General features: G+C 30.1%; 1 protein-coding gene across 1 annotated transcript; it reads left to right on the top strand.

Annotated features, from left to right (window-relative positions):
- Window positions 1-446: 446 nt before the first annotated feature.
- LOC119680849 lies at window positions 447-6886 on the top strand. Its single transcript, XM_038093852.1, has 3 exons — window positions 447-1281; window positions 6691-6827; window positions 6878-6886. Exons 1-3 carry the CDS (start codon window positions 447-449, stop codon window positions 6884-6886), a joined length of 981 nt encoding a protein of 326 aa, XP_037949780.1.
- Window positions 6887-11956: the final 5070 nt, after the last annotated feature.

Here is an 11956-nt window from a genome sequence, read left to right as displayed (position 1 = left end):
TTCTTTATATAGTAAATTTATTTAAAATAGCCCAAATAGGAAAAAGTTGTTTTTAGTTTTGCAAGTAAAATTTTAAGAATTTACCTAAAATAAATATATAATACCAATACGAATATAAAAAAACAAATCACTCATACGCAGTGTAGTTTTTTTTTTGCAAGAAGGTAATTTAGTTGTTTTACTAATAATCGGAAATTATATATATGATCTATTCACCTATAAAATTCAAATATATTACGGTAAAAAAAAATTTTGTATTGGTTAAGCTCTTAACTTAAACTATAAACTAATTTCCGCTTTTTAAAGAAATTTGTTGATTTTTTTCAATAAATTAATATTAGCATTAACTTCTTGCTACAAACAGTTTTTGTATTTTTAATATTTGCAGTTAAGATTTAAAAAGAATTTTAAAACAATGTTATACATTTTTAATTTCAGATATAAAAATGACTATAAAATGGCGGCAAAAATTCAAAAGCAAAAAACGCTTGCCACAAAAACAACGAACAATAAACGATACGATTTCGTTTAATATAACAACCAGCAATACTAATAAAACTCTTGAAAACAACAACCAAAACAGCACTAAAACCAAAACCGACTTTCAACGACTGATAAATAATCAAAATTCACCACCAGCGCAACAAAAACAAATACAACAAAAGACTCAACTGCAACTACAGCTGCAACAGCTTCAACAGCAAACAAAAGCTTTATTACAGCAGCAACAATATAAATCTCCAGTGAAAATCTGCACTCTAACAACAACAAGCACAACACCAATTACAACAAAAACAGTAGCAGCAGTCACCACCACACAAACTTTAGCAATAAAAACTCCAACAACACACACTGACACACAAATAAAAAGTAAGAAAACAAAAAATTACCAATATAAATGGCGACACATGCATAAAAAGGCAAAAGCATTTGGCTTCAGGTTTGACACTTCGTCATCGTCAAACTCACCACCAAAACTAAAGGTAAATAGTAATACCACCGCGTCAACGAGTGCTACTGTATTGGCACTATTTCCATTGCTTGCGTTGTGCTTTTTCTGTTTCACCACGACTACTATAGAAGCAGCTGCCGCAACTGGCACATCCTCATCAACATCTTCTTCTTCCTCACCTACGGCCAAACCACTACTTCAAACAAATGCAGCACAATGCTCACTGTCAGAGTTCAGTTGCACAAACGGACGCTGTGTGCCGCTGAGCAAATATTGCAACAATGTGAATGATTGCGGCGATGGCAGTGATGAGCCGCGCTTTTGTACACGTAAGTGAATTTAAACAAATGTTTTTTTTTTCAATACAAATTTTTTCGCGGTCTTTTTAATTGATATTTTTATGTGTAATTTTTATTGTATGTTGCTTATTAAAATTGTATAATTTCTTTATTGTCGCACTTCACATATTGTTCAACAACACAAAAAATTAATAATCTTCCTTTTATCACTTAAATTCTTTTAAAGCTAATATTAAAGTTTCAATTATTTCCACAAAAACAAAACTTTATGCACCGCAAGCAGTTTTAACACTCAGTTAACGCCCCATAACGTAATGAGCAGTGCAGTACACATGACTGTAAGCTGCGTAATTGCTTTTTCAACTTTATCATTGTGAATTCTGGAGTTTTTGTCCGGAAATTAATTAAATTGAATTTTATACTAAAAATTTCATTTAAAATTAACCTCATTGACGTTAAAAGAATGGACATTTCGAACGCCGGTGCGACAACATCCTTCGCACATGTGGACAAATGCGAAAATATTTCCCTTTTCGAAAATCATAACAGCATTGCCCTACACGTGAGCACCGCTACAAGCAAATTTATTTAATTAAAGTTTGACAGCAGCGAAACTTTTTGCGCATTGTTCGTTCGCTTATTGTTAAATGCTTTTGTTGTAGTCTTGCCCTTAAGTGAACTGATATATCACACATCGACAATCGATTTTAACAAATTTACATGAAAATATACATCTTTTTTTACAAATAAAAAATAATTTATAGCAGTTTAAAATTACAAACTGCAACGTGAATTCAATATATAAAAATATATCGTTTTTTTGCGAATACTATAGCTGTATTCAAATTAAATAACACAATTTGAAAAATTCTAAAATTAGAATTTGCAAAAATTTAGCTAAAGAATATAAAAAACATTTTAAACATTTAACGCTTGGTTTAATTACAAAAAATTTTCCAAAAATGCTTCCTATTTAATATTAAAGTTTACTGCAGTAGACCTCAAAAATATACGGACAGTATTTAGTTTTAACCAAATTATTTGATTTTATTTTATACTTTGCAATAATATTTCAAACTACTCAATAACTCTTTTCGATAAGAGTCGGCGATAAAAAAATCACCGGATTTTCATAGTCGTGTCAAATATCCAATATTGTAAAATCCCTCTAACTTATTGCCACCATTTTTATTTAACCACGAAGCTATAAGTAGCTGCATCCGGCAAATGTTTAGAAAGCGCATTTGTAATAGATATAAAAATCTTTATTCCTGTATACCTTCATAATTGTAGTCATAATACAATATCGCTATATTTAAGAATCCTCAAAAACATTAATATAAAAAAAGGTTTTATTTTTTATCCAGACGATTTGTATGACGGACCGTACTACATTATAGTAAAACTGGCAGTAATCAATAATAAGTAATCATAGATCTGGTCAGAAGAAGACTACTTTTACAGCAAAAGTAATTCGTAAAGGAGTGACTAGCATCGCTATCGCTGTGGAAAACAATTTTCCGCTTGTAGGAATGCGTAGAATCTTCCAATATCGTCTTTTCTGATCAATTATAATTTTTCTATTTGGGTTAATGAAAATATGAAATTTCCGATGTCTTACAAAAAGTTAAACACTAGCGTTTGTGATGGTTTGAACAACCATAAAAATAGCGTGACGCTCTCCGTTGGTTTTACTGCCGCATTCTCCAGCTTAATTTAATCCATTTTCATGAATATATATTTGTTCGGAAGGAATCACAAAAAACATGGATATTTTAATAAGATTCTATATCATCGTGTAAACTACATACCAATCCATAACTTCGATTCTAACTCTCTACAGTCAGCAAATGTAAATCCATTCGCTGCTCTGAAAAAGATTCTACAACATACCGGAATGTTGATGCATTCAAGCTTTTCTTCATTAATGAATAAAAATTTTAAAGCTTACCTTTATATAGTGTGTCACCTACATCTCAATGGAGTTAGATCCATTTAACCATAGTTCGCGCTAAAGACAAGCATAGAAAAGAATTTTATAATATTCTTTTTTCTTAGAATTCCAGGTCTTGATGAATCAATGCTTCCATAACGTATGCGTACAGGCTATGGGAGGTGATGTGATACGGTGATAACCGCGACACTTTAATCACTTAACCATTTTTTTTCGATGAGATGCGATGAATCTTTAGCCGCGTTATTAATTTGTTTAGGTACCACATCATCATTTCACCTTTTTGTCTGCATGGATCTAACATCTATCAATCGAATCTTGCAGTCTATATGCTATATAACTGGAGTGCACCATTAAATCATATTAAATAAACTAACTTTTGATGTATTTATAAGACAGAAGAGTTCTTCAATAAATGTAAAGACTAGTGCTATTAAACGATAGATCTTACTAAATGTGGTAAAACCATTACCTCTATTATAAAACAGAGTGACATTCTATAATTCACAGCATTTGTTGTGATTGGGTGCATTCTTTGAGTACTTTTATAGTTAATTGTTTGAAGATGAATGTTTGACTAACTAATAACTATTTTTTATTGTATTTCAAATATATAATCTTTTATGCATTCTATATTTCACAATCTTTTAATTTGAAACTCATATAGATAGTCCTATTTCAAATTTTTCGTAAATAAAATAATTTGTATATATCCTGCAAATAATTTTTACACTGTGATGTGATTCTTTATTTATTTTATTAATTAGTAAATATTCAAACAATGTACATTTTATAAAACCAACTTTTACTAATTAAAATTATATTTCCTCTACATGTTTTCTCTGCACTTGTAACTGAAAACTCAATTAAATAGAAATATAATCTTCTTGTGTACCTCCTGGAATTCATTAAGAAAATGGATATGGATTTTTGAACTTAATGCATTAACAAATTACAATCTCGCAATGGTTTTGCAAATATGGCATTACATATATGAGCTCATTTAATCGTATTTAAGTAATAAATCTGTTGAGCCATTAAATCAACCAACCACGTACGAATATATTTAATACGATGTAAATTACTTTAAATAATTGAAAATGGATTATCAGTGAATAAAGGCATATGGTGTAGTATTTTAAGTAGATAAGTAGGCAATAAAATTGGTCTAGTAAAATAAGTCATCTACATATATTACAAATTATTTTTGAAATTTTTATAATTGCATTAATTAATTCCCAAATCTATATCATCAGGATTAAGGAATGCATTCTTATTTTGCGGTATAACTTGTCACTGGCGTTAGTCTTTATTTATGGTGCATCCACAATAAAATATTATTCCAATTATATATCTATAATCTGTAATGAAAACTGAGAAGACAATTAGAAATAGAGACTTTAAGCGGTAAACGCAATTCCAGTAAATTTTATACAGGGTGTGTACTGTATACGTTCTGAAAGTTCCAACTATAAGAAATTATAGAGAAGTACATAGAGACGGGTTTTATACAACTTAAACTGTTAAGCGTTTTTTACGTTTATATTATTTTACTTTGTCTTTTCTTTGGTAGCCTATACTAGATACATACTTTGCTATACTGTTTACTTTAGCTTTTTTGAGCAAGAATTCAGGTGAAGAAAATGGAGTAAGTATAGAGAAAACACCCAGTATAAAAGGTGATTAATATATACATAAATATAAACAAGAGAATTACATCGAACTTTTTCCTCAAAAAATTGATTGTTTCCCGAAATGTTTTACGAAGTTACATCATCTTTCTTCTTTGAATTGCGAATAATAGTTGAGTTTATGCTCAATTTTTATTAATTTAAGTTATATAAATTTATTTTAATTTAATTTAATTTGATTTAATTTAATTTAATTTAATTTAATTTAATTTATTTTATTTTATTTTATTTTATTTTATTTTATTTTATTTAATTCAATTTAATTTAATTTTATTTAATTTAATTTATATAAATTTATTTTTATTTATTTTTATTTATTTTAATTTATTTTTTAAATTTAATTTAATTTAATTTAATTTAATTCAATTTAATTTAATATAATTATAGTAGAGACCTTTTAGTCTATGGAAGTACGACCATTGAAATAATGAAACACATGGCTAAAATAGAGAGAATTCCTTCTAACCAAAGTTGCAAATAATGGAAATAAAGAGATACTAATATAATCCCAGTGAAAATGCCCAGATTAAGATATTCCACTATGAAAGTATATGAACTAATCAGCTCAGCGAATAGCATTAACATATATGTATGTGAAGGCTTACTCAAGCACCTTTCAAGAAATCAATTACTATGTTGGTAACTTGTGGATTCAACTGAAATAAAAGATAATTCTTGAATAACATTAAAAATATAAATATTTTTCTTTTTTAGTTTTTAATAAATTTAATTTCCAAACTCAACTCGCTGCGTAATGCTATACATTTTCTCTCTGTTCGTGATAATATCAAATGGAATTTCAATTAGGGCTACAAAATACTCTGGAGCAACAATTTGCAATAAAGGACAATAAAAGCTTTTAATTTTAGACATTTCCAATGTTAAAGTTTTATGAGTTTTACAACACGTACGCTGTGGCTGATACTGCTGCTGCTCCTGCTCTTGCTCCTGCTCCTGCAGGATAGCCCTCTTACCAAGGAAATGTAATCGCAGCAGTAAGAAACCACGAAAAGTTACCACAAACACAACATCGGAATGGACGCCATATTGTTAAAAGAGTACATATTAAATTTCATTAAGACAAAAGACAGACAATAAAAGACCAAAAGTGGTAAAGAAAAGACAACAACAATAGAAAGTCGTTTTGTAACTTATGACAAAACCAAAATACAAGAGCCAAATAAAACTGAGAAAACTACAAGCAACCGAAAACAAAAACTATCTTACACAAAAGCAACTAAGCAGCGTTAGATACAAAAATACGGTTAAGTGCAATAAATATAAAAGAACTGATAAAAATAGATGCAGGACGAGTAGCTAACAAAGTTTTTATTATGACAGCAGTAGCTTTAGCTTCAGCATCACTTCACCATTTTACTTTCAGCGCTGTCAACATCGCACTGGGAGTCAAAATCAACAGCTGCAGGATCACGCTGTTCGTCCTGCTGATTCTACTCAGACTCCAGCTTCTTCGACTGCTGCTCCTTTTGTTTTTGTCAACTTTTTACTTAATAAGTGTCGTCTTTGGTGCAAATAGCTGTGCTTAGGGAAAATTGAATTTGCTCTATTATTCTCCTTTACGTTAAGATATTTTTTCTCATTGTACGCTTCCAACACTTCGCAATAGAGAAATAAAGTAATTTGTCACAAAATCCAATTTTCAAGTTTTTAATATTATTTTTGTATCCTCACTTAAACGACTTTCTCTACGTTCTTTTTTATCATTTTTATCATTTTTAGCAGTTATTTTATATATTTTCTACTTTCAATTTTTTACCCTCTTCCTTTTTACAGGTTGCAATCGAACCTACTATGGAGATATCGGTTTGACATATTCATTAGAATTACATCGTCCAAAGCAGGATCGTGTTCCGTATGTTTGTGTGCTAACATTTACAGCAGCAGGTGGGCAACATGGTGACGTTGTACAGGTAAGTAAAGACCACAAATTTTTTTAATTAATATCTTCGACTTCTAACAGGTTCGTTAAAAAAAGTTACCCAGCACATTCTAATGATAAAAGTAAAGAATAATTGTTATTATTAATTATTTTTTAAAACTTTCTCATTAGATTTATTGTAACGTCACTGTTAATATAATTAAAAGTTATTTCAATGTTATCCAAAGTGTCTATAAAGTACTTCATCGAATTCTATATACATTGGACCCATCTCTATTTTGGAAAAAAAATTGAATATCCATTGAATAACCCTCTTTGCCAATAATCTTTAAGTTTATGATTTGAGCATAAATGGGCTCAACTACAACCTTTGGTAAAAGCGGGAACAGTTCAAAGTCAACGACACATGATAGGCAAAAATGTATAACGCGCTAACTATTTATTTATAACTAAGATAAATTCTAACGCCAACTTTTATAGAACCTTCACCTCTTCATAAGATGCAGAAGATTCTTACTATACATTTTGCTCTCCCCTGCGGATAAGACGTTAGAATATTGCCGTGGTAGGGCATGCCTGTCGTTAAAGTCGACTAAAATCCTGGTACTATGCCGACACTGTTCAAGAGTGTACGTGATAGTCAGTGGCAGGGTACTTGCAACACTCGATCGGTGATGTAAATCCGGTACTACGGAGGTTAGGTGCCCTCAGTTTCAGATGTCCAGGCCAAGTGAGATTGGCAGTGTCGTAGTGGTTGTCGTTAATACCCAAACTTTCACAAGAAAAATGATTGGTATTCATTTATCATCATTTATCATCATCATCATAAAGATCAGCAGAGGAATTGGTACACCTCGCTTCTTAACAAAGAAGAAGTTTTGTCAAAAATACATCAATTCTTTGGTACCGGCGAAAATTCATTAGAATTTTTAATGGGGTGTTCATGATCGCATTATATTCATACATGTGTTTGTAGAGCACCGTGGTCTTAAGCCTAGATGACAGATACCCACGCTAAACTGCACTGTTATTGCACATTTTGTTGGAAATCACTCTCTTTTCCTGTATCCAATTCTGCACATATCTAATATCATTGTTGATATCATTGTTTATAGGTACAATTTTAGCACGGTGATTCTAAAATTGGTTATGGTCAAAAAATTAATCAAATATAGTACATAATTTAAATAAAAAAATTATAAATCAAAATCCAAAACATGCACCAACCTATATATGTAATAGTATTATATCTGTATCTGCTCCTATTTGAGAGATATGCGCAACGCCAATTAATTTAGAACGGCAAACTTGGTTCAGACCTAAAGATAAAAGTAATTCCTACTTCAAATTTTGTTGGATTCCTTCAAAATTTTGTTAGATATAGAGATATTGACGTAGTTTTTATGTTAATACAATTCAGATAATTAACTTTTAAAAATTCAACTCAACTCTAATGTAGTCATTTGAAATTAAACAGATTTTATTGGAATGACAAGATTGAATCTGGATTTCAACTTTATCCGTTTTCGTGTTTTAATTCATAGAAGACTGTTTAATGTCAGCATACTACTATTCCATTGTTTTAGGAATTAAGTTGTTGAATTGATGAAAATAAACTTCTTTATTTCTTTCTTGATATTTAAAAAGCAAGCTTATCCTCGGTGAATTACAAATTTTATAGATATTTGTTTCCTTTCATATAGAAGAAGATGTTAGATAGTAAGAATATATTTTTCATTACTTCTATAATATTAAATATTAGTATATATTATAAATACCACAATCAATAGAAACTGCCAAACTGTAAAGTTAAGATAGCTCCTTAATAAAAATTGTATATGAATCAGATCAGTTATGCGTTATAATATGTATGTATATATACTTTACTCAATATTTGAGTGTTCTAACTGCACTATAAGGTGCATACCAGTGACGATTGCTCTAAGGTGCGGAGGTGTGCGGTGAACACCCTAACATAATTTGCAAAATGTCAAATAACATAGGTATATAAATTTATTAAGTATCTTCACATCAACAATTATTATTATTTATTACATTTCCATATATATATTTTTAAAGTTTTAGCAAAAACAATTAAATTGTCTATGAAAACTCAATCAATTTGCTTCTGTTAGCTGTTATATTTGTTAGTTGTGCTCATATATTTACAGCTCAAATCACAGAACATTTCTATTATATTTCACCTCTCCCCTTTGTGTGCAAAGAAGTTGGCAGCACATTCATACGTTGCATATGAACAAAATAATGTGCGTGTGCTCCCGTTCGTAATATCAGAAATAGAGATTTATATAGTGAGAATTGTATGAGAGTAATTTTCTGTTCTACTCGAATATCAACTGCATGCATACGAATCCAACATGATGATTTGCCAAAGTGGTTGCATGAGCGGCTGAAGTTTGCAGCTCATCTCACCATACATTTCTATCACATTTCGTCTCTCCCCTTTTAACAGCAGCACCCACGAATTTCTGTGCTCACGGTGCGGAGTACTTGTCCGCACATTGCAAGTGGGTTCGATTTTGTTTGATCACTGCACAAACATGTATGGTTCTAAGTAAAAACTCTTTTGTTTGAAAAAAGTTGGTTTGATGTTACGAGAATTATGTGAAAAGTTTTGTTTCTTCCATATTGATATAATATTAAATTTATATATAAATCATTAATTTAATTTATTTAATATGTTATTTTGTTAATGAATTGTTAATATAATATTGCGAATATATTGTTGCCTAATATAATATGGTTATTATTAATAAAACATCTCATATATTTTAATTTAAGTGGTACATGTAAAAAAAACATTAAAGAAGAGCCGCACACCCTTCCAAATAGGGCACGCGTCGTCACTGCATATACTATTACATATCTTAAAATATCAATTGATTGTCAAAACTCGTAATAAAATCTCATTTTTCCTGATTAGAAATATCATTAAATAAAACTAAAACAAAAAAAAATTTTATAAAGTTTATTAAATTTTTCTATTGGAATTTTATAAAATATATAAAAAAAATACCAATAGAAAATATTTTAGTTTTACAAATACTTTCTTGACAAACTATAAATTTCGCATTAATGTGAAGGGCGTTCACAAACCAGAGCGGAAAATTCACCACTGACTTATGCCAACGCAATAAAGATTGAGGTACAACCAGTTGAATATAAATGTTGCAAGGTCACATGGGAATTTAACAGTCTGGATGTTATTGTGGCAATACTGCTACATTTTTGCTTATTTTCAACGTTTTTTGCCTACTGGTTGCATACTAGGCAGCGGCTTATGTGCGTCTTCACTTGAAGCTACTTTAAAAACAATTTACAAACCACAAGAGAGATAATCTCCACCAATAGTTTGCACTTCTACCAACACGTACACATACAAGCTAACGCTCAAACTGAACACTTGACAACTCACACTAACACGACCGAACATTGAACGGACATTATTCCTCGTCGTGTGCTGTGCACCTTATAAAGTGAAAACGCACAAAATGGCAACAAGAAAGCAACAATTTTTTAATAATTTCAATTGTATTCCTTTTTGTAGTGGCTGATGTTCTCTTGATGTTGTTGTCTTTTTCCTATTTGGTTTCATACAATTGTACTCGTACTTTATTTCATTTCAGTTTGCTTTGTTTGAATTTTGCTGGTTGTTGTTTTTTGAATTCTTGTTGACGTTGGGTTTGGTTGGCTGTATTCTGCTACGAAACGCAGCTACAATAACAACATTAAGCTTTCGGGGCATATTCCTTGTTGCATGTTGCCTGCTGCTGCTGCTGCTATTTTGTTTGCCTTTGGTTGTTTTTGGTGTTTTTTCATTGCTAGCTAATTGAATTTTCAACAAGAAATTTAATTTTGCTTTTGATTTTTTTTTAAATATTTTTTCTACTGGTAAAAAAATGTATGCACAATCAAAATGAAAAAAAAAAATAAAAAATTTAGAAAAGTGAGTTAATTGAATTAAAAGTTTCTTTTTTATCTACTTTCAATAAAAAAAAATTATAGTACAACATGAAAATACCGAATGCTGAATAGTTGATAGGAATATAAAATTTCTAATAAGAGTAAAACCGGAAGGAAATGCAACGCACACATACAAAAATAGAGACACAAACGCACATTTCATCATTAAATTTGCTAAGATTTATATTTGAATGCAGACATTTTGTAGGATTCGCATTAACGTATGTGTGCATGTCTCCTCACCCTGTTATTGGAGTGACTGAACAAAAAGTTGTGTTTATGTTTTGATTCAGGTATGTAATAGGTTTTTTGCTTTAAATTTTCCATTTCGTGTTTTTTGTTGTACTGCAGTTGCAACATTGTTTGAGCGCACACAAGCTGCAGGCTTAATTCTGTTAACGACTGTGTTTGTTTAAACCTTTTATATTCAGTGCCTAAAAATTTTCAACATATGACAACATTTAGAATTAAATACCAATACTTTCGATTTAACAACCTGATATTAAATTATTTATTGACAACAGTGCATAGTAGGGTGGTTCGAAAAATAAATTTTTTTTTCGAAACGCTTAAATGCGCATAAGTTGCCTCTAGTATAGAGTAGAAAACTGCGCATCGCCTCCAAAAGTTGGCAAAACTGATTAAATCGATCATTTTTCAGAAAAAAAAAAATACAATTATTAATATACATACAATTAATACAGTTTAACTCTTTTTATTTAGTTTAAAGTCCAAAATATTAAAATAAAATAACAAACATTGATATCATTGATATAATAATAATAACCTGTCATCCAATATCATCTCCAAATTGATGAAACGCGTAATTTTCGCACCTTTCTTCATGTATAAAAATGACGACAGTTACAAATTGTAACTCAACATAAATGCACAATGGTCTATTACCGTAATATATTGTTTAAACTACCACAAATATAAGTACTATTAAACATCATTCATTTTGTAATATATATCAATCGCATATTTTCTGAAAAAATTTTAAATTGTCCACCATTTCCCTACCCAACCAACCATCCAAGTAGGGTGTGTTATTAATTTCTTTACATTTCATATCTAACCACGCAGCTGCCCACACGAATTAGGTTAAGACCTTACTGATATTCTAATTTAATAAACTTATAATCTGACTTATGCGAAAAATCAGGCATATTCTAT

Source organism: Teleopsis dalmanni, chromosome 1 (assembly GCF_002237135.1).
Source record: "Teleopsis dalmanni isolate 2A chromosome 1, ASM223713v2, whole genome shotgun sequence".
NCBI classification, from domain to species: domain Eukaryota; kingdom Metazoa; phylum Arthropoda; class Insecta; order Diptera; family Diopsidae; genus Teleopsis; species Teleopsis dalmanni.
The sequence above is the reverse complement of the archived record's forward strand: the minus strand, read 5'-3'. Positions and strand labels throughout refer to the sequence as shown.

What these genes read in the sequence shown, in the direction of transcription:
- LOC119680849 (XM_038093852.1), top strand. Translation starts at nt 447, where the DNA reads ATGACTATAAAATGGCGGCAAAAATTCAAAAGCAAAAAACGCTTGCCA. An exon ending in TGAGCCGCGCTTTTGTACAC is followed by an intron (nt 1,282 to 6,690) that starts GTAAGTGAATTT and finishes TCCTTTTTACAG; the next exon opens with GTTGCAATCGAACCTACTAT.